Source organism: Lithobates pipiens, unplaced genomic scaffold (genome assembly GCF_037356315.1).
Source record: "Lithobates pipiens isolate NorthernLeopardFrog02 unplaced genomic scaffold, aLitPip1_a1.2 Scaffold_23, whole genome shotgun sequence".
Taxonomy (NCBI): domain Eukaryota; kingdom Metazoa; phylum Chordata; class Amphibia; order Anura; family Ranidae; genus Lithobates; species Lithobates pipiens.
The window spans coordinates 35,719,430-35,743,953 of NW_027507785.1; the positions used below are offsets into that span (position 1 = coordinate 35,719,430).

Here is a 24,524-nt window from a genome sequence, read left to right on the forward strand (position 1 = left end):
CGGCTGGGTTTCTATCAGTGACCTTATGGACCTCAGAGGTCCTTATGGTTTGGATTTTTGGGACGCCGCACGTTTACATCACTTTCTTCAGTCCATTCCAAACCCCGCGGCCTATTCTAGACCGCTGACCGAGTTTGAGGAGCACTTTTCTGGCACGGAACCTATCTCCCGACTTCTCTCTAAAATGTATGTACTGCTAAATACACCACCACCAACGCACCGTATCTCCAGTCTCGCGAAATGGGAGGGGGATCTGGGTCGCACCTTCACACCTGCGCAGATTGCACAGGCTCTGCGGTTCACCCTGAAATCCTCTATATGCACCAAGACACAGGAGTTGAATTATAAAATCCTCACGAGATGGTACCTGACCCCTAATCGCCTCCACCTTATCTTCCCGGACGCGTCTGCACGTTGTTGGCGCTGCGGAGAGGATGGAGGTACGATCATACATGTTTTTTGGTCCTGCCCCAAGCTCTTGGACTTTTGGACGGCAGTCCGAAACATTGCCCAAAAATTTACGGAGTGGCAAATCCCGAATGACCCAGCATTCTTCCTCTTACATATGTCGGACATACCCCCTAGGAGATATGCGCGGTCAATCCTGCGCCATCTCACCAATGCGGCCAAATCTTGCATCCCTCTGCTCTGGAAGCAACAAATTCCCCCTTCCGTGGCGATGTGGCTACGGTGGGTGGAAGAAATTAACAAAATGGAAGATCTGATAATGACTGCCCAGGATAGGCAGGAAGTTTACCGAAAAAGACCTGGTCCCTTTGGAATGCGTTTGTGTACTCGACAGAAGGCAGAGCTCTTCTTGGGCGATAAGGGGCGTTCCTATAGGGTACTCCGAATCACCTCCACTCCCCTTCCCTAATCTCTCCCTTGCCCCTCCTTCCCTTATCCCCCTCCTCCCTTAATCCTTCCCCTCTCTTCTCACTGCTTCTCTTTTATTCCACCCCCCCTTTTTTTTTCTTTTCTGTATTTTTCACCCCCCCCCCCTCTTTTTCTCTTGTTGGTGCGCTAAATGTCGACCCTCTTTCTTTTTGTATAAATGCGACCTGCTGACTGCTCACAGCGGTCGTGATCCCGGCCTATGGGTCTAGAACTTGGGATATTGACTGGATCTGGTATATCTTTGGCCCCCTATGCCGGAGCCGACAGAGGGGGTGTTTCTGGTCCAATCGATTTACTATTCACGATGTAATATATCAGCTGGTAGTCTTATTTCTGTTACTGTGCTGCACATTCTGGAGGATGCGACCTCCACTGTCTATGTTGTACCTTCTTGTTTGGGGGCTCTACCCTATTTGTGTAAAAAATTTTGAATAAACTTATTTTTGCAAAAAAAATAAATAAAATAAAACTGATGACTGCATGGCAGGGTGGAGGGTTGTTGCCCAAGAGACCACCCCCTGGGCGGAACGAAGAGTTCTGAAAGTTGTGTTACAAATAATGCCTAGTATCTCCTAGTAATAGGGCATAACAACCCAATGGTTATGAGCGGAGCTGTGTCGGTCGGTGAATTAGAGAAAAGGCTTTTTTTTAAAATTGCATTTAAATGTAAATGTGAGTTCTGAGGTCTTTTTGATCCCGGATATCATATTTAAGAGGTCCTGTCATGCTTTTTTTCTATTACAAGGGATGTTTATATTCCTTGTAATAAGAATAAAAGTGAAACAAAAAAACAATTTTTTTTAAAGGGACAGTGTAAAAAATAAATAAATAATAGAAAAGGAAGAAGAAAAAAGTGCCCTGTCCCGCCATGCTCGGGCGCAGAAGTGAACGCATACGCAAGTCACACCCGCATACATAAATGGTGTTCAAACCACACACGTGAGATATCGCTGTGATCGTTAGAGCGAGAGCAATAATTCTAGAAAAAGACCTTCTCTGCAACACAAAACTGGTAACCTGTAGACATTTTTAAACTTGATCTATGGAGGAGATTTTTAAGTGTCAAAGTTTGTCGCCAGTCCACAAGCGGGCACAATTTTGAAGCATAACATGTTGGGCATCAATTTACTCGGTGTAACATCTTTCACAATATATAAAAAAATAAAAATAAATAAATAAATAAAAAAAAAAAAAAGTTGGCCTAACTTTACCATTTCCTTATTTTTTTAAATTAAAACATTTCCAAAAAAAATTGTGTTTTTGTAAGACTGTTGATCAAATACGGTGTGACAAAGTATTGCAATGATCGCCATTTTATTCTCTAGGGTGTTTTTTTTTTTTTTTGGGGCGTTTTAAGTAATTTTCTAGCAAAAAAATTATTTTAACTTGTAAGCACCAAGTGTATAAAAATAGGCCCGGTCCTTAAGTGGATAAGAGGATCTAAATGCTGGGAGGCGGATTTTGATCATGTGACGGCTGTGACACAGATGGGGAGGTGCATTTTGGTGAGTTTCTTTTTAACTGACCAAATATGCAGCAAGCAGGTGCCGCGCATGCTCAGAATAATCTAGGAGACAAAAGCCATTGGCTACTGGCCCGTTTATAGTCCCGACGTACGTGGTTTACGTCACTTCATTCAGAACGGATTTTCCGACAACTTTGTGTGACCGTGTGTATGCAAACAAGTTTGGGCCAAAATCCGTTGGAAAAAAAAAAATCTGACTAATTTTGTGGTTGGAACATCCAACCATGTGTACAAGGCATTACAGGCCTCCTCAGACCACCCGTGCAGCATTACAGGCCTCCTCAGACCACCCGTGCAGCATTACAGGCCTCCTCAGACCACCCGTGCAGCATTACAGGCCTCCTCAGAGCACCGTGATTAAGTCGAGGGGATTTCCAAGACCCGGTCCGGTGAGGCGGCTACAGCAGGGCTCAGAACGATAGATCACCGAGCTCCAAGTCAGCAAGACGGGGACGGGGGAAAGGGGGGGTTGTGTTGAGGAGGGCGCCCTGTGTAATTTCACCTTACAGATTTTTCTGTAAATGTGAACTTACTCTTTAATTAAACAAGCTGAAGTTAGAAGCCAATTGGTTTCTATCCAGAGCTGCACCAGTTTTAGTACATCAACCCCAGTGTTCCTTGAACAAAATGCAGATGTAACAGCCATGTTAGCTCTCACATCCTTTTTTTTTTTTTTTTTTTTTTTTAAGAACTACGAAGAACAGCATGCAGTATAATGGAGCTAGAGGTTGCACACTAAAAGTACTCACCTTCACTTTTGGCCGATACTTAAGGAAAAGAGTTCGTGTGTACAAACTGCAACAAAGCACATAAAACCAGTCAAAATAAGGCAATACAAAAATATAATTTAGCATGCTACATCATAGTCACTAAATCATATCAGCTTGTAAACCACATACAAAAGGCGTCAAAAGTTCTACTGCTGAAGGATGGTGATATTATAAGACTCAAAAATGCAGCTCCACCCTTGGAATGCTGTGACATGCATCCATAAGTGTAGGGTGACTTGCTTTTGCCCGAAATGTGTATAAAAGCTGTTGGATCGTCAAAACAAATTTTTTAAGCACACAGAAGCAACAGGTTCTCTTTGGTAATAAGCAATATGGAATCAGTTAAAGAAGTGCCACATTAAGGGGCAAAAATGGGGATTTACCTAAATAAAATATGCAGGTAAGAACCCAGTCCAGTCAGTATGTGCCACCAGGCATGGAATTGTGTCACGGCCCCGACGACCGGGGGCATCTTCTGCCGTACATTCCTGGAAGATAATAAAAAAACTCATGTTATTTGGTCATATTTACAGGGGAAAGATTTAAAACACATATGCTTAATAGGAGGAATGTTTAGATCAGGGCTTCTCATTCAAGGTTCCATAAAACTCTAGGGCACACTTTCTCAACCTTTTCAACACAAAGGAACCCTTGAAATAACCTTTCAGTCTCAGGGAACCCCTGTTATAAATGTCTAGATCTACAACTCATGATACATTGGTGTGGTGGTCAGTGGAAGAATGCTGTGGTCACATCTGTGGTCTTGGGGAAAAATTTCCCCCTTACTGATAGCTAAAAAGATCATTGGTGTCACTGGGAACTTATCCGAGAGGCAAAAATTGGTCATTGCTCTAGCAACCATTGGAGGAACCGTAGAGTTTCATGGAACCCTGGTTGAGATACCCTGCTCTAGGGTTCCTCCATAGGTTGCTAGGGGTTCCTTGAGCAATGACCAATTTCTGCCTCTCAGATAAGTTCCCACTAATACCAAGGATTTGTTTAGCCATCTATAAGGGGGCAATTCTTCACAATGACCACAAGTGTAAGGATCGTTCTTCTCAAAAAAACGTCAACACTATATATATATATATATATATATATATATATATATATATATATATATATATATATATATATAGCAATTTTTATCAGGGGTTCCTCAAGACCAGAAAGGATATTTCAAAGGTTCCTCTGTTGAAAAGGTTGAGAAAGACTGGTTTAGATGCAAAGGCACCCTATGGCATTGCATTTCTTTTATCCTTGATTTTGGAAGAATACCTTGAATGGGGAAAAAGTTACAAAGTGAACTTGTGGTTTTTGTCCATGCAGGGAAAAGCAAAAACACCAGCTCCTCCCCATACAGCACACACTCCCCTTTCCTTCGCTCCCCAATGTTTCTTTATTACATGCATTTACAAAGCACCAGCAGCACTTTACATACACATCAATCTCTGTCCTCATGGAGCGTACAATCCAAGGTGAGTATATCACATGTTTCAACAATACAAACAAATGACCAAGGCACCTGGTATTTTCTGTAGTCCGTTTCCATCCAAGCATACCATAGAGAAAAGCAGGCTGTGTCCACGCTGCATAGTGGAGCAGACACGGACCTGTCATCCGCCTGCTCAGCGGGGGGATCAGCGGAAAGATTCCCCGCTGAGCAGGCGGATCCTCTGGATGGGGTCCACCCCGTCTGAAAGGGGTCTCAGGCTTGAGCAATGCATCTTGGATTGAAGCAAAGAAAATGACACACACCTGGCTACTGGGGATTTTCAAAGGCTCTGAAAGCCCTATAGGAGGAGAAAGAGTACTGTCACGTGACTTCGACTGGGACAGTGACGTAACGTGTAGGAAAGCAGACGGACAACGGAAGTGACGTTTGCACACAAGCAGGGCGCTCGTAGCTGCTCTCAGTGTGTACCATACGTTTGAATTTTGTGGTTAATTTTTGACTGGAATAAAATGACGTTTATTTTATAAACTACCGCACTATGGTGGGCTCTATTTTTATATTTTGAGCATCTCCTTGGAGTTACCTTGGGTATTAATCTCGTACCGAGAAGTGGTGAGGATATAAGAAAAAACCGAAGCTCCCTCCCTGTTTCCCCCCTGTAGGAGGTTATATACAAGCTGTATACCTTACAGCTGTAAGGTAATCACCTAGTGTACTTACGGGCTCAGTGGACACCACCGCCACTGCTTGCCACATACGTGTGATGTTTGTTGCACCATTGTGTGGAGGATGTTATTCACTTTTATATAGATTTTCACTCTGAATGACACTATCACTTTGATTTTTGATTATATATATTTTAAAATTTATTTTTTTTATTAATTTTTATCTATTTCACTACCTTTTCACATGTATAATTTTATTCATGTCTATTAACTTATATATTATTTTAAAATAGTTATAAATGAATATTTACCAGATTTGGCGTTTAGGATTTGCACATCAGCACTTTATTGGATTCAAGATTAATTTAATAGCTTACACAGTGTTTTTTAATTGAGATTTGACTTTTTAATATTAATGATTTTCACGTTTGGGAGCGCAATACCATTATTTATTATCACTGTTTATTTTAATGAGAGTGTTTGACTCATACGGTGTGTGCAGCATCCATTTAGGGGTGACATATATACACACACACACACACACACACACACATTATATATATATATATTCACACTGGTTATACAATTTTTCACATACACCTTGATGTACTCGCATTTGGACCTGACGAGTGGAAGTTGTCCACAAAACGCGTAGAGCCCGCTAATGATGCGACAATATATGTCTACAACCAGTTTATCTACCTGGAGTTTTTAGAACCATTTACCTTCATCTTTTTACTGTCCATGTTCAACTGGGGTGTAGCCAGTTACTCATTTATATATCATATATGGATCTATCATGATGGAACATATACACAGACACGTATACATTATGTCTTTGATACTGCTTATACTTCTAGTTCATGTTTATTCTGCATTTATTTATATGCCAAGAGTAAAACATATTACTGCTTTTCTACTCCATTTACTGTAGTCACATGCCTCATTTAAAGTCCCAAACCAGGAGACCAGTGACCTCACTGAGAATGCAGCCTATCCCTTCACTAGAGACCAGTGACCTCACTGAGAATGCAGCCTATCCCTTCACTAGAGACCAGTGACCTCACTGAGAATACAGCCTATCCATTCACTAGAGACCAGTGACATCACTGAGAATGCAGCCTATCCCTTGACTAGAGACCAGTGACCTCACTGAGAATGCAAATCAATGGCACCATAAAGAATGCAGCCTATATATTCATTGGAGACCAGTGACATCACTGAGCTGGTATTAGCTGTCCTCTGCTGTTTGTATATATTCACATATAGAGCAATAACCTGCTGTTAGGGACAGATGTTTATCCTTGGAGGCAAGCTCTTTGAATCCTCATCTACTCCTAACTGCAAATGATAGAGAGAGATATACATATACATATACATATACACACACACACACACACACACATCAGTCTGCTTCAACATAAAAGTGGTCTCTGCGGCGGATTCACTGCCAAATGACTTTCATCGGCAGAGGGAGAGGCCCCCCCCCCCATCCCGCCACGGAGGCGATCGTCTGTTTCCCCTTGTGGACATGGGGAGACCCACCCATCACCATACCATTGCAGGGCGGAAGCGAAGTCAAAATGTCACTTCCACCCATAGAATCGGTTGAAACTATTTGTGGGAAAAAAAGGACATCAATTTTGTTTGGGTGCAACGTCACGCGACCGCGCAATTGTCAGTTAAAGCGACAATGCCGAATCGCAAAAAAGTGCTCTGGTCAGGAAGGTGGTAAAGTCTTCCAGGGCTGAAGCAGTTAAAGGGCCATTATTTAATTTTTTTTAATTGCATTTAAGTGTAAATATGAGTTCTGAGTTCTTTTTGACTGCGGATCTCATATTTAAGAGGTCCTGCCATGCTTTTTTTCTATTACAAGGGGTTTACATTCCTTGTAATAGGAATAAAAATAGTGACTTTTTTTTTTTTTTTTTTTTTAAAGAACAGTGTAAAAATAAAAAATAAAATAAAATAAATCAGAACAAAAAAAAAATAATGCTTTTAAACGTGCCCCATCAAGTTCTCGTGCAGAAGCGAACACCGCATACGTGAGTAGCGCCCGCACATGTGAGGTATCGCCGCGATAGGTAGGGGGAGAGCAATAACTCTAGGACTTCCGCTGTAACTCTGATTCCTCTTGTACCAAATTGTATTGTAACTGTACTGTCTGCCCTCATGTTGTAAAGCGCTGCACAAACTGTTGGCGCTATATAAATCCTGTATAATAATAACATGCAACCAGTAGAATTTTTTAAACATCACCTATAGAGATTTTTAAGGGTAAAAGTTTGTCACCATTCCAAGAGCAGGCGCAATTTTGAAGTGTGACATGTTGGATATCAATTTACTCAGCATAACATTATCTTTCACAAAATAAATAAAAAAAATTGGGCTAATTTTATGGTTGTCTTATTTAATTCAAAAAAGTGAATAAAAATAAAAAAATAAAAAAAAATAAAAAAAAATAAAGTGTGCTTGGAAGACCGCTGCACAAATACGGTGTGCCAGAAAGCATTGCAACAACCGCCATTTTATTCTTAAGGGTGTTAGGAAAAAAAAAAAAAGTATAACGTTTGGGGGTTCTAAGTTAGTTTCTAGCAAAAAAAAACCCAACAACAAATCTCAGAAAGAGGCTCGGGCCTCAAGTGGTTAAAGTGTCAAAACTTACCTCCAAGTGTCACAGAAGATGTTGTCAATGTTCCAGAGCACAAATCCCATTAAAAACACTCCTAGCGAGGTGTATGCCAGACCCCGGAGCCAGGGATACACCCTGAAAGAAAGCATCAGCATGCATTATTAAAAGTGAATGGCAGCGTATGACACGAGTACTACACTGATCTGTACTGTGTTTATAAACCTTAAGTTATAAAGAGATATAGGCTGGATTACATTACAATGACAAATAATTTGCTATTGGGAGGCTTGTAGTTGGCTCAGTCAAGTCTGCCCCATGTCACCTCCTCTGTTTAGAAGTACTAAAATGGAATAAAGCTATAAAATGTTATATAAAAGCTATAAAACAAAAAAATTAAAAAAAATAACTTTGACCAATAGCTGCTCCCTAAAAAAGAAATTTTGCACCATCTACAGCAAATGCATTATATTACCAAAAGTATTGGGACGCCTGACTTTACACACACATCAACTTTAATGACATCCCAGTCTTAGTTCATAATGAAAAGAAAAAAAAAATATCCCATAGTTTGTAGACGCTATAACTTTTGCGCAAATCAATACACGCTTATTGCAATCAATTTATTTTTCTTTTTTTACCAAAAATATGTGGCAGAATACATATTGGCCTAAATTTATGAAGAAATAATTTTTTTTTTATTAGATATGTTTTACAGCAGAGAGAAATTTTTTTATTCCTCCCCCCCTCCCCCAATTGTTTTTTTTGTTCATAGCGCAAAAAATAGAAAAAAAAACGGCAGGTGGTGATCAAATACCATCAAAGAAAAGCTCAATTTTCAGAAAAAAAGGACATAGGGGTAAGTCTTCCTGGAGCTGAAGCGGTTAAAGATGAAGTTTAGTGTTAAAACATTTTTTTTTTTGGTGTACAGCTTCAGTCACATAACTCATCTCTAATGAAAGGAGTCCTATGTCCTTGCTGGTGGCTGCTTATTGTAAAAATCCTTCAATTAAGGATTCCAGATCCCCCTCACAGCTGTGAACTTCCAGCACTGCATGGGTTAAGAGTAGCGGCTGCAACTCTGAAGGCCTTATGATGCCTGCCCTCCCCCCTCCATTAACAAAATTTGGTTTTGTTGTCACAGAATGCAACACGTTCTCTGCATGGAGAAGAGGTGGATAAATGACAGGATCCCCTCCTCCATTCACAGAACTTGTTGCATTCTGTGAAAACAAAACAGAGTTTTGGTAATGAAGGGTAGAGGGAAGACTTTCACATGCGCAGCCAAAAGTTGGCATCTGTCGGGGGATCCGGCATCACTGAAGAGACGAGTTTAGGGCTGCCTTCACACCTATCTGCTTTTCTTCTGTTTTTGGCTTTACAAAAAAAAAGGAAGAAAAAAAACGTATGACCATTTCAGCTTCAAATGATTTAAACGTTTTACAACAGAATCCCCCCCCCCCCCCCCCAGAAGGAAAGCCCCAATATAGAAGTGCAGGAGTCCAGTCCCACCCTTATGGTCATTTTTTTTAAATAAAGGCCACTCTCTAAAATGACAGATTTCACCTGCACCACCTGGAGTTAAAGTCAGGTATTGCACCAAGAACGCTAAATGAAAAGTTTCTTTAAAAGGAACCATTTCCCTCTGTATGCAGGAATCTGTAAAAGCGATCAAATGGCCTGCTACTGAAAAAAATATAAAGCCCCACTACACTAAATTGGCCCAATATAACTAGATATTGACATTTTTCTTTCTTTCAGAATCTTGCAGACGTACCAGGTAACTATATACACAGATCGGAGGACCAGTAAAGCCACCAGAAAGCCGTACATGACCTAGAAGTGGGGAAAAACAGACACACAGTTAGCAGAGGCACCTGATGTAATAGAAGTTATACTGGGCACTGCAGCCTATGCCTTCACTAGAGACCAGTGACATCACTGAGAATCCAGCCAATCCATTCGCTAGAGACCAGTGACATCACTGAGAATGCAGCCTATCCCTTCGCTAGAGACCAGTGGCATCACTGAGAATCCAGCCAATCCATTCGCTAGAGACCAGTGACATCACTGAGAATGCAGCCTATCCCTTCACTAGAGACCAGTGGCATCACTGAGAATCCAGCCAATCCATTCGCTAGAGACCAGTGACATCACTGAGAATCCAGCCAATCCATTCGCTAGAGACCAGTGACATCACTGAGAATGCAGCCTATCCCTTCGCTAGAGACCAGTGGCATCACTGAGAATCCAGCCAATCCATTCGCTAGAGACCAGTGACATCACTGAGAATGCAGCCTATCCCTTCACTAGAGACCAGTGGCATCACTGAGAATCCAGCCAATCCATTCGCTAGAGACCAGTGACATCACTGAGAATGCAGTCTATCCCTTTACTAGAGACCAGTGACATCACTGAGAATGCAGTCTATCCATTCACTAGAGACCAGTGACATCACTGAGAATGCAGCCTACAGTGGATATAAAAAGTCTACACACCCCTGTTAAAACGTCGGGTTTCTGTGATGTAAAAATAAATAAAAAAAAAATAAAATATGGAGACAAAGATAAATAATTTCAGAACTTTTTCCACCTTTAATGTGACATATAAACTGTACAACTCAGTTAAACAATGGTTGCATAAGTGTGCACACCCTTAAACTAATACTTTGTTGAAGCACCTTTTGCTTTTATTACAGCACTCAGTCTTTTTGGGTACTAGTCTATGAGTATGGCACACCTTGACTTGGCAATATTTGCCCGCTCTTCTTTGCAAAAACACTCCAAATCTTTTAGAATGCAAGGGCATCTCCTGTGTACAGCCCTCTTCAGTTCACCCCACATATTTTCAATGGGATTCAGGTCTGGGCTCTGGCTGGGTCATTCCAAAACTTTAATCTTCTTCTGGTGAAGCCATTCCTTTGTTGATTTGGATGTATGCTTTGGGTCGTTGTCAAGCTGAAAGATGAAGTTCCTCTTCATGTTCAGCTTTCTAGCAGAAACCTGAAGGTTTTGTGCCAATATTGACTGGTATTTGGAACTGTTCACAATTCCCTCTATCTTGACTAAGGCCGCTGTTCCAGCTGAAGAAAAAAAAAAAAAAAAAAAAAAACCCCCAAAGCATGATGCTGCCACCACCATGCTTCACAGTGGGTATGGTGTTCTTTTGGTGATGTGCAGTGTTTTTGCGTCAAACATCTTTTGGAATTATGGCCAAAAAGTTAAACCTTGGATTCATCAGACCAGAACACATTTCCCCTACATGCTTTTGGGAGACTTCAGATGTGTTTTTGCAAAATTTAGCCGGGCTTGGATGTTTTTCTTCATAAGAAGAAAAGTCTTCCGTCTTGCCACTCTACCCCATAGCCCAGATATATGAAGAAAACGGGAGATTGTTGTCACATGTACCACACAGCCAGTACTTGCCAGATATTCCTGCAGCTCCTTTAATGTTGCTGTAGGCCTCTTGGCAGCTTCTCTGACCCGTTTTCTTCTTGTCTTTTCATCAATTTTGGAGGGACGTCCAGTTCTTGGTAATGTCACTGTTGTGCCATATTTTCTCCACTTGATGAGGACTGCCCTCACTGTGTTCCATGGTTTTTTGTACCCTTCTCCTGACTGATACCTTTTAACAATGAGATCCCTCTGATGCTTTGGAACCTCTGTGCGGACCATGACTTTTGCTGGAAGATGTGACTAAGAAAATGTCAGGAAAGACCTACTAGAACAGCTGTACTTTATTTGGAGTTGATCAGAGGCACTTTAAATGATGGCAGGTGTGTACCGACTCCTATTTAACATGGCTTTGATGTGATTGCTTAATTCTGAACACAACTACATCCCCAGTTATCCCCAGGATGTGCACACTTATGCAATCACATTATTTTGTTTTTTTATGTAGCGGTAGACTTTTTAGATCCACTGTAACTATGCACTATAGACCACTGACATTACTGAGAATGCAGCCTATCCATTCCCTAGAGACCAGTGACGTGGCTTAGAATGAAGAGAAGTGTGCATATTTTGTTTTCTATATTTTCACATTGTTCGTGCTAAAGGGTTAAATCTTGAAGAAGCTATAAAGTTAAGAACATTATTTTTTTTTTTCAAAAGATTGCCATCTAAGCTATGGAGGGGGGATCCTGTCAACTCTTGCAATGGGAACCAGATGTGGACAAGTAATGAGTCAAGAGATTTCCCAGAATCCTCCACCCTACAGATGCAGCTTTAATCAGGAACAGGCAACGCATATGTAGAAAAAGGTCAACCGCTCAGCTGGAGAGCGGGTGTTCCGTCAGATTAGGCAACCTGTCAGAATTGGCAATGGAAGTGACGTTCCGTCGCCGCCATCTTGCTACACCCCGCACTCCTCCACAGTAATGATACGCTGAGAAGGGGGGAAATGGGCATCTTGTTACACCCACCGTAGTTTAGCATTTCAGTTATTTTTAACAGGAAACAAAAACACATATGGAGAAATACATTTTTTTAGAAATCCATCAGACTGTTTACATGTTGAATTTTAAAAGCAGAGATGTCCTGTCAGATTAGCAAACCTGTGAGATCAGCAGGTTTGGCGCGGCTTTTAAGTGTCAACATCTAAACAGTCCGTCGGGTTTCTAATTACTGTTTTTTCACCTTATAAGCTCCGTTTCCTGTTAAAGCGGAGCTCCACCCTAAAGTGGAGCTTCCGCTTATTGGAACCCTCCCCCCCTCCGGCACCACAATTGGCACCTTTCAGGGGGGAGGTGGGTGCAGATACCTGTACAGTACAGGTATTTGCACCCACTTCCGGCATAGATATCCGCAGAATCTGCGGATATTTACGCCACTTCCTGCAGGTCCCCCACTGTCTGCTGGGAAACACACGGATCCCAGAGACAGCGGGACCATCCTTATTGCGCAGAACGACTCGCGCATGCGCAGTAGGGAACCGGGAAGTGAAGCCGCAAGGCTCCACTTCCTGATTCCCATACCCAAGATGGCGGCGGCAGCACCCGAGAGCCGATCGAGAGATCGGCTTCGAGTGCCGACAACGCGGGCGCGCTGGGCGGGTAAGTGTCCTTATTTTAAAAGTCAGCAGCTGCAGTATTTGTAGCTGCTGACTTAAAAAAAAAAAAAAAAACACACGGCAGAACTCCCGCTTTAAATAACTGTGAAATGCAAAACTCTGGTGGGGTGTAAAAAGATGTCCGCTTGCCCCCCTCTGGGTGCATCGTTACTGTGGTGGAGTACAGGGAGCAGCAAGATGGCGGCAATGGAACATCACTACCGTTACCAATTCTGACAGGTCACCATATCCAAACGGAACACGGGCCCATTCAAATTCAACATCTAAAACAGTCCGTCGGATTTCCAATTACCGTTTTTCACCTTATAAGCTCAGTTTCCTGTTAAATAACTGTGAAATGCAAAACTCCGGTGGGTGTAAAAAGATGTCCGCTTCCCCCCTCTGGGTGTATCGTTACTGTGGTGGAGTACGGGGAGTAGCAAGATGGCGGCAATGGAACATCACTACCGTTACCAATTCTGACAGGTCACCATATCCAATGGAACACAGGCCCATTGTTGTACACCAGCTATCAGCTGTGCTTAGCACATCACAGGGGCTCTCTGCTCCCGGCACTACTATGAAACATTCCATATGTACTAAATTTCTTCCACTTTCCAGCACTGCTGTGTCCACCCAATCTCAGTGCTCAGCTTCTGGCCAAGCTTGCTCCTTCTTAAGTGGTCACAGCTCCATCTTACTGCAGCAACCTGAACTAAAGTAGCTCAATTATAATGAAGGTCTGATGAAATCAAGACTAGCATCAAATTATTTTATTTTTTTTACATGAGAGGCTAATAGTCCTTTTCTACACAGGGATTTTTTTTTCTAATTAAAATATTATAAGTCCTATAAATCCCGATCCCCCAGCCCTGGCTGCAAGGCAGAAAAACCCATTCCCTGTTGCCTTTTATGTTATCGGAGTTTAAAGTGTGTATAAAACCAGATTATTTTTAGTTTTGGATATACAGTGCCTTGCAAAAGTATTCACGCCCCCCTTGGCTTTTTACCTATTTTGTGACATCACAGCCTTTAGTTCAACTTTTTTTTTTTTTAATCTGAATTATATGTGATGGATCAGAACACAATAGTCTAAGTTGGGGGAAGTAAAATTTGAAAAATATATACATAAAAGCATTTTTCAGAAAAAAGAAAAAAAAACTGATAGTTGGCATGTGTGTATGTATTCACCCCCTTTGTTACGAAGCCCATAAAAATCTCTGGTGCAACGAATTACCTTCAGAAGTCACATAATTAGTGAAATGAGGTTCATCTGTGTGCAATCTAAAGGCCCATACACACGATCGGACTTTTTGACAACAAACATGCAAATTAGCTGTTTTAAGGCAACATCCGACCGTGTGCACGCTCCATCGGACATACTTTTTCGGTTTTCTTCGGACAAAAGTTCGCTCCGCAAACACAAACGTTTCAGCTTTAAAAGGCCGATCGTGTGTACAGAAAACCATAGGACTTTAGTCCAAAGTACATACACGCATGCTCAGAACCAATGCAAAAGATTAGACAACAATACAGAAGTTGACCAAAGGGTGGCAGTAAAGAGCAGAAAAACCATGTGATTTGGTGAAAGTTGGCTGAAAAAGTCCTTCCGTGTGTATGTTTAAGAAGTTCACGGCCAATGCCCTTTGTACACAAATCCACGGGAAAGTTTGTTTAACCTCCTTGGTGGCATCCCTGAGCGTGACTTGGGTTTTATTTTGTTCTGGCAGATGCGGTAATCCCGAGTCACGCTCGGGGTAACATTGCAGAGCGGCCAGCGGAGATCTTACCTTCTCCTGGCACTCCAGCGATGTTCTCCACTGTCCTCCCCTATGATCGCCGACGCAATCGCCGGCGAGATCACCGGCATCTCACTTCCTGGTTCCGTTCCCTGCGAGCAGCAGCGACGCATGGGAGTGGAACTAGGCGGGAATTAAAAAAAAAAGTAAAATAACACAAACACATAAAAAGAGGTGATACACTGTAATCTGAGAGGATTAGACTGTATCATCTCTTTATCTGACTGATAACTGTACAGTGCCCCTTGCCTCCAATAAAATAATCTAACATGGCATCAAAAAAAGCGCCACTCCGCTACAAAATTGCCTTTGGACCAGCTGAGCGACAGCGACACGGAGTTGCTCGTAGAACTTAGAGATAGAGAGTCGTGGGGAGAATTGTCTGACAGTGACACGGATCTGGCAAGTGACAGCGGTGATGATCATGCACCCGACCTCAGTGATGTGCGCATTTGGTACCCTATCAACTGCGATACGGACCAGGTAGCGCCGCCAAGATTCCCCTTCACTGGATCACCTGGGATGAAGGTAGATGTAGAGCGTGACAACCCTCTGGCATACCTGCAGTTATTCCTCACTGAGGAGGTATTTGAAAAAATTGTCAGAGACAAATCGCTACCAAGAGCAGAAATCCGCTACGCTGCATGCCAGGTTTTCCTGAAGCAGAAAGTGGGAACCGGTGACCAAAGAGGACATCTGGCAGTTTCTGGGACTCATTATTCTTCAGGGGGTGGTGGGGAAACTGCTCCAGAAATGGTACTGGACCACCAATAAATTACTGGCCACTTCGTTTTTTGGCGCCGTGATGTCCGAATACCGTTTTTCCCTCATCATGAAGTATTTCCACTTCACGAACAATGAAGAAGAGTTTTATGAGGCTACGCATCCTGCACCCAAACTAAAAAATATCTGGGAGGTATGCCAAATTATAGTGACCAATTTCCAGCGGACCTACGTGCCAGAAAGGGACGTCTGCGTGGATGAAAGCTTGATGGCCTACAAGGGATGCCTGAGCTGGATACAGTTTATTGCATCCAAAAGAGCACGGTTTGGCATAAAATCCTACATGCTCTGCGAGTCATCCACTGGGTACATCTGGAATTCCGTCATTTACACCGGTAAAGGCACAAGTTCAACCCCAGGTACAGCGGCTATGGGATGGCCACATCATCAGTCCTTCTATACGTCTCTGGAACGGTTTGAGGTTTTGCTACAAAACAAGACCGATGCGTATGGTACTGTTAGGCCTAACCAACGTGACATGCCATCTATGTTTTCCAAGAAAAAGCTAAAAACCGGAGAATTGGTTGCCTGGCAGCAGGGTAAGATGATGGCAATGCGATGGCAAGACAAGGACGTGTGTCTCATGAGCACGGTGCACAATACCTCCACTGCCATGGTCCACACAAAAGGTGGGAAAGATGTGCTAAAGCCGCAAGTCGTGATAGACTAATTGCACTATGGGAGGGGTTGACAGAGCCGATCAGGCAATGACATTTTATCCGGCTATGCGCAAACAGCAAAAAAAAAAATATAAAAAGATTTTCCGGCATCTTCTGTAACAATGCCTTTGGAATTCATATATTCTATACAGAGCAAAGAGTGACAAGCCTCTTGTTCATTCTATCTGGAAGGTGGCTGAGCAGATTTTTGTCAAACACCAGACACCATCAGGAGCTGCGAACAGACCTGGACGACGTGCCGTTGACGTTGCCAACCCAGAATGCCTAACAGGTCGTCACTTTATGGACTACATACCACCAACCGCAAAAAAGGCAGCACCTACCAGGATGTGCGTGGTTTTCTGTTCAAAGAGAGATGGCAATGGAAAAAAAGTCTGAAAAGAAAGCCGGTTCTATTGTCCGGTTTGTGATGTTGGACTGTGTGCTGTACCTTGCTTCAAAATTTATCACACTCAGGATGTTTATTGAATTTTCTTTGTTTGACAAATTTCATTATTTCGCATTACATTATTGAATAAAATTATATTACTTATTAGATTATAATTCATGATTTTGTGTTTCAAACTTTATCACATCTGGGATGTCTACTAGAGTCTTGTTTGGTCAGGTTTAAGTAATTACTAAGAATTGCAGGCCTATAATACATAACACCAAATTTCCATGCAAAAGAATTGTACCGCTTTTGGTACAAAATTCCTGACATAATCATACCGCCAAGGAGGTTAAAGTCCGATCGTGTGTATGACGTTTAAGTGTCACATGATCTGTCATTACATATACACACCTTTTTGAAAGGCCCCAGAGGCTGCAACACCTAAGCAAGAGGCACCACTAACCAAACACTGCCATGAAGACCAAGGAACTCTCCAAACAAGTAAGGGACAATGTTGTTGAGAAGTACAAGTCAGGGTTAGGTTATAAAAAAATATCCAAATCTTTGATGATCCCTAGGAGCACCATCAAATCTATCATAACCAAATGGAAAGAACATGGCACAAAAGAAAACCTGCCAAGAGACGGCCGCACACCAAAATTCACGGACCGGGCAAGGAGGGCATTAATCAGAGAGGCAGCACAGAGACCTAAGGTAACCCTGGAGGAGCAGTAGAGTTCCACAGCAGAGACTGGAGTATCTGTACAAAGGACGACAATAAGCTGTACGCTCCATAGAGTTGGGCTTTATGGCAGAGTGGCCAGAAGAAAGACATTACTTTAATCAAAAAGCCACGTTTTGAGTTTGTGAAAAGGCATGTGGGAGACTCCAAAAATGTATGGAGGAAGGTGCTCTGGTCTGATGAGACTAAAATTTTACTTTGGCGCAAACCTATCACATCACATAAACAGCAGTCAGGACTGGGAAACTTGTCAGAGTTGAGGGAAAGATGGATGGTGCCAAATACCCTTGAGCAAAACCTGTACCACTCTGTGTGTGATTTGAGGCTAGGATGGAGGTTCACCTTCCAGCAGGACAATGACCCCAAACACACTGCTAAAGCAACACTTGAGTGATTTAAGGGGAAACATGTAAATGTGTTGGAATGGCCTAGTCAAAGCCCAGACCTCAATACAATAGAAAATCTGTGGACAGACTTAAAGATTGCTGTTCACAAGCACCAACTTGAAGGAACTGGAGCAGGTTTCAAGGAGGAATGGGCAAAAATCCCAGTGGTGAGATGTGACAAGCTCATAGAGACTTATCCAAAGCGACTTGGAGCTGTGATAGCCGCATAAGGTGGCTCTACAAAGTATTGACTTTAGGGGTGTGAATAGTTATGCACATCGACTTTCTGTTATTTTGTCCTATTTGTTGTTTGCTTCGCAATAAAAAAAAAAAAAAAATCTTCAAAGTTGTGGGCATGTTCTCTAAATTAAATGATGCAAATCCTCAAACAATCCATATTAATTCCAGGTTGTGAGGCAACAATACACGAAAAATGCCAAGGGTGGGATGAATACTTTTGCAAGGCACTGTAGCTGTGTCAGAGACAATGGTCACCAGGACAAATAGAGAGGGGGGATCTCCCCAACAGGGTAAAAACACACACACACACACACACACACACACACACACACACGGGTTACAACACTTCCTCATTCAATCCAAAATAGAAAGGAAAAAGGTTTTGGCTTTACATAAACTTTAAAATGGTACGCCGAATGGAACTCAGCCATCAATGCCATTTCACAAGTACTTATAATTGTGATACAGTCACATTCATACAGCTAAATCAACTCTGCATAGAAGCTTCTTCTATTGTTATACATGTAAGAAATGCTGGCATATATGATGAAGTGAAGAAGAATGGAACATGGTTTGTGAGAATGTCAAAGGGGAGGATATTAGCTGCCCCTTGATGATGTTGGTTGTGACTATACGTGTAGAGGGAGCCTCATCAGTGACGTCATCACGCTCGCAATATGTCTTGTGGTAAGTAACCCTATTTTGTGAGTACCTCACTTTAATTTTTAATAAAAAAGTTCATACTTTATTACACTATGGGGTTTTCATTTCTCTTTGGTGCAAAATTATTGGGCCTGATCTGATCGGCGTCTATGTGTGAGAAGAGCCAAGTCCCTTCTGCCATTATAATCAAGAGTATTTAGACCTCTTATATTATGGGGTCTTGATTTCTGCTAAGCAGTTCTGCGTTTTAATGTGGTGGAGGAAGAAACACCTTACACTGAGCATAAATACTGTCTTAAACAGACCTAATTTAGTCTCACTGCGTTTGAGCACTCCTTTCACTTATATTTATTATTTTGGGTTTATGGATATTTGCTCCTTTTGCACTATAGTAGATTGTGAAAATTTAAGCCCCGGTTCACACCGGTGCGACTTGTCATGTGATTTGACAGTTCCAAATCGCTTGACAAGCTGCACCCCATTGCCGGCAATTGAACCGTTCACATCGCTGTGGCTCATGTCGCAAAGGGGTTTTGCAATATTTTTTATGGATTTCATTACAATTTGAATAGACTTTTGTTGAATGAAGTTTCAAGCCACAATGAAATCGATAGTGCAAAGTCACGCTGAAGTAGCACAATTTCAAAGCCGCACCTTTGTGAACCAGGGCTAGAGGGACAGCACAACATTATTTTTTTTTTAAAGTGCATGATGGATGTATCCTTAGGGCCAGGTCACACCATAGAAACAGTCTGGATGCGCTCCAGATGCTTTTTTGCATGCGCGGTTTTGATGCATTCCGGGGCGTTTTTTATGCAGTCCAGTGCATTTACCCCCCCCCCCCTTTTTTTAAGAACATGGGTGTTCCAGTGCATTTTTGGTGCATTCCTGTGAGTTTTTGATACTTTTAACAGCATTCCAGTACAGTCCAGTGCAGGAAAAATGCAGCATGTTCTATTTCTAATTCTGGAACTGCGTTTTTGATGCAGAAAAAAAAAATGTACTGGACTGCATGTGGTGTGAACTGGCCCTAATATCAATGAGTGCTGCTCTTCTTATTGGGTGGATTGGAGTTGGTCTTTATTTTTGGATCCATTATTTCACAGTTGGGCACTAAGCACAGATTTTATTTTATTTTGTATTCCCGTTGTCTACCAAGTACTGAAAAGCAGTTCTTACATGGGCAAGAATGCATGTACAGTCCCTAAAAGGGTTCCTGCACCATTTCTACAACAATACCCAAGTTTTGGTTATTAAACGATTGAGAAATCTTCTGATCCATGAATGTAGCAACACAAAAACAAAGATTCCAAGACATGCAGCTAATGTACCTGGTGGAATACCGGTTCCTTCCAATTTAAGTAGACCTGAGAAGAAGAAAAATTACAATGATTAAAAGTTGACCAAAAAAACCCTGTACCCAACCCTACATATTCTGATTTGCAGTGGGGAATGCAAATAGAATTCTGGGGTGCATCACAAGCTCTTTAGCTACTACTAGAGGGGTCCCATTCCAATCTATAGATCTTTAGTTACCACTAGAATAACCACCAGCAGGAGGAAGGAGGTCCTCATTCCAATCTATAGATCTTTAATTGGCGGGGGCTTGGCTTGATGGTGGAGCGAGCGGCTGCATTGAAACACCGCTCCGCTCTCAACACCCATCCTACCCTTATCCTGGGTCCTACCTCCTCACCTAAGGTGCCAAATCCTTCCCCACAGCAGCGGGAACCCATCAGGCTGGCTGACATGGTGAAGTACGGGGTGCTCTAGCCCCCCATCTGCGATAGACAATATGGCGCCGGGACACATGCAGGGCAAGCAGACACGCTGCAGGCATCCTCCTCTGCTGACCGGAGCTCTGCTACAGGGGCGAGTATCTCAACTCCTGCTACCTTGCACACCCAAGTAGACCCCCTTTGTCCCAGGACTCCCAGCAACACGATGAGGGCAACCAGGACGTAGATTCTCCCCCTAATGAGCCTACACTGTCCACTATCATGCTGGCTATACAGGACTGTAAGGCCTCACTCTCCACAAAGATTGCTTCTATATGTCTGGACTTCTCCCTTCTGAAGCAGGATGTCCAGAACCTACGTGATAGAACCAGGGACATGGAGGAACGTATCAGTTTCCTAGAAGACACTGTGCACCCCTTGTCAGTTAATGTGCGTGTTACTACCAGTGAGATGGTTGCCTCTCTCGCCAAAAATATGATTTAGAGAATCGTTCGTGCAGGAACAATCTCCGTTTTGTCGGGTTTCTTGAACGAGCAGAAACGTTTCTATACTCATGGCTGCAGGACATCTTTGGTATTAATGCACCCTCATTCTCAAACTTGCATACCGCCCCCACCCTAGTCCTCCCCCAGTGGCAGCGCCCCCATGCTCCCTTATTGCACGGATGCTTAACCTTCAGGACAAGGTGGCAATTCTACGCCTGGCAAGAGAAAATGGTCCAAGCAAGTACAATGGCAATACCTCATTTCTCAGCTGAAGTCCAGTGCCAACGCATCTCTTTTGCAGCAGCGAAGTCCCGCCTGCGTGCTGAAGGCCTACCACATGCTATGCTTTTCCCCGCCAAGCTGTGAGTCATTCATGATAGTAAGGCCCACTTCTACACCAGCCCCAAAGAAGCCATGTCGTGGCTGAGTGACCATTATGGGAACCTGCCCAGATGCAGGGGTGAATGACAGCAGTATTAACTCCTTGAAATTGCCTTCTGCCCCATTACTACAGATCCAGGGGTTTCTACACATTTTTAACTAGGCTACAACATTTATATCTGTTTCGTCCACCATGTTGCCTTCTGCCCCATGATAATCCTGGTCCCCCCTCCAGCACATTAACGGGGAGCACTTCACCACTGCACCTGGCCTTCTCTCTCAAAGTTATTCTTTACCTGGCCTGAATATTATACCTCCTGATCAGCAGAGAGGCTAGTGGTATTTGACTTCCCCTACATCAACGGAGGTTCTGTATCCTTGAAAAGGACCTCTTTATATGATTCATGCTTTCTTTTGAGAGCCCCACTGGATGCCACATTACCCCCTCACTGGTTAGTGGCGCGGCCAAGGAACAGTTCTCAACTCCACTGACAGTTTAGGGAGGCTTTCTAGGTTTAGGGATCCAAGGCTCGCTTGGGATGGCCAAGCGGGGTGGGGGCATGGGTTTTCTGTTGGACTCTTGGACTTTTTTTTTTCCTTTTTTTACCTTTTGTATTTTTTATGGGTAATGCCCATGGCAGAATATTGATTTTTCATGTTCACTACCTTTATGGCTCTCTAGCGGTAGATGTACACATTGTAATGTATGCATATTTGAAAACATTTTAGGTGGCACGACCTCTTAGGTTATACATGTGATTATATTCATGCCCTTATGTGATTATTTTGTACTGACTACTCAGCCATGGTGAAGCCCTTACGGATAAAAAGCAGTCCCTGGTCTTCTCAGTTTTAAATTTTTTTCGCACCCATATCATATGCCTCCAAGAAACTCGCCTTACTGGAACTAAGGTGAGAGCCCTCAAACGCCCGTGGCTGGCCCAATATGATCATACTGCTCACACAAATTATTCTGAGGGGGTCTCTATTCTGCTGGCTGAATCTCTCCCCGCTGAAATTCTACAAGTTAAAACAGACCCCGATGGGAGATTTATTGTACTCGCCTTACAAATTTCCTCTGTCACATTCACCCTTGTTAACATTTATATCCCTGCCCCATTTTTAGCAGAGGTGCTGTCCAAATTGTCCCTCTAGCTGCGGTCCAGACCCTCTACTTTATGTAGCGGAATTTAAACGCCATTTAAATCCTACTATGGACCGCTTGGGGGGTTGGTGGTAGGCCCTTCCCCTCATTTGTAGACTGGACACAGGTTCATGGTCTCACGGAGGTATGGCGCTGGAAACATCCGTGTGCCAGTATTCCTGCCACTCTGACTCTTTCCACACCATGTCTCGAATTGACATTGGCGTTTGCCACAACGAACACTCTTCCCATTGTCTCTGCTGTTTCCCCATTTGCCCAGAGGGGTTTCGGATCATGCTTCTCTGTGGACCTCCTCCTCCCTGGCTTGGGCTCTACTATTTGGTGCTTGAATCCTTGGAGGAATTTGGTGCTTGAAACTGGCTGGAGGACGAGGTGGTGCAGGGGGAATGTAGAAAGGGCATTTCAGGCTACTGGAGAGACAATCTGGGCACAGTGGATCCCTCCACAGAACGTGAGGCTTTTAAAACTACATTACGGGGTATCTTTATGTCCATCACTGGTGTTATAAGCAAAAATAACCGACAACTTACTAATTAGAAACAGTCATGGTGTAAGTGGAGTCTGCCTATGCCTCTAATCCTGTCCCCGACACAAGAGACGCATGGCTACAGAGTCACAGAGACTATGGACTCCGTTTGCTTGATCTTACATAAAAATGTATGTTACATGCTACCCAGAAATCATTTGAACATGGTAACAAACCTGGACGTATCTTAGCCTACCTGACCGTCCCCCCATTTCTATCCCACGTAGCCTTACTACACAAGGCCAAATCAGTGACACCCCTAAGGATATTATGGAAACTTTTTTAAGCTTCTACAAGGACCTATATACATCCAGAGCGGACTATACCGAATTCCAACTGAATGACTACCTAGCTGACATATCTCTCCCCTCCCTATCAACTGAGGGAAGAGATGAGTTAGAGGCACCCATTTCGGTTGATGAGATGCAGCAGCCATCTCACAACTACCTACACATAAGACCCCAGGCCTAGATGGCTATCTAGCCGAATGGTATGCTCAATTTAAAGATCTATTATGCCCATATCTCTTGCATACATATAACAAAGCCGTGGACGGTGGAACCCTTCCCCCCACCATGCGAGAGGCTTTGATTGTACTTCTACTAAAACCCTGTAATGACCCACTCAAATGTGATTCCTACTGCTCAATATCTCTCATCAATGTGGATGTCAAAATCCTGGCCAAAGTGCTGACGAAAGGGGTGAATACTGTAGTTGGGACCTTGGTTAACAGTGACCAGTGGGGCTTTATACTTGGCAGGTCCACCAGAATGAATATCCGCAGACTGTTCCACAATATTCAGTACCCACGTGACTGTCCCTCCACTCGTGCCATCGTATCCCTGGATACCTGTAAAGCATTCGACAGTGTGGAATGGCCATATTTCTTTTGTATGTTACAACTGTGTGGCTTTGGCCCCCATGTTATAGCATGGATAAAACTCCTTTACACCTCCCCAGTGGCCTGCATTCAGGTTAATTCACATGCTACTGACTTTTCCAATCACTAGGGGCACCAGGCAGGGGTGCCCGATGTCGCCCCTCCTGTTTGCCCTGGCCATGGAGCCTCTTTCAGTACGCATTCGCTCCTCTCCCTCAATCAAGGGTCTCCCTATTGCCACCATAGAGGAGCGGGTCTCGCTATATGCGGACGATATCCTAGTATACCTGGCCAACACAAATGAGTCGTTCCACACTTTTCTATCTGAAATTACCGTACATATATTTGGCGATTATTCTGGCTTCCAGGTGAATTGGGGCAAAAATCCAATCTTTTTCCTTTGGATTCCGCTGCAATTCCCCAGATTCACCTGGAGTCCAGATTGCAGGTGGTGTCCTCTTAGGTATCTCGGGGGTTCTAGTACAGAAGCCTCTGCCTATATCATTCATTTTTATTACATTATACACGATTTACATAGCACCATCAGTTTCTGCAGCGCTTTACAATGTATAGGGGGGACAATACAATTACAATACAGTTCAATACAAAAGGCACAGGAGGGCCCTGCTCATAGAGCTTACATGCTAAAAGGGAGGGGGTGGTGGTACAAAAGGTAATAGCTGCAGAGAAT

At 43.1% G+C, this 24,524-nt stretch overlaps 1 protein-coding gene across 1 annotated transcript in view; it reads right to left on the bottom strand.

Annotated features, from left to right (window-relative positions):
• Window positions 1–24,524, bottom strand: part of ACER3 (alkaline ceramidase 3) — a 119,438-nt gene that overhangs the window by 6,892 nt on the left and 88,022 nt on the right. Inside the window, exons 6-10 of the mRNA XM_077451423.1 lie at window positions 19,989–20,024; window positions 9,720–9,778; window positions 7,979–8,080; window positions 3,576–3,680; window positions 3,172–3,217 (exon numbers count right to left, since the gene is read on the bottom strand). Coding sequence (XP_077307549.1) covers window positions 3,172–3,217; window positions 3,576–3,680; window positions 7,979–8,080; window positions 9,720–9,778; window positions 19,989–20,024 — 348 coding nt within the window. The remainder of the gene's footprint in view (window positions 1–3,171; window positions 3,218–3,575; window positions 3,681–7,978; window positions 8,081–9,719; window positions 9,779–19,988; window positions 20,025–24,524) is intronic.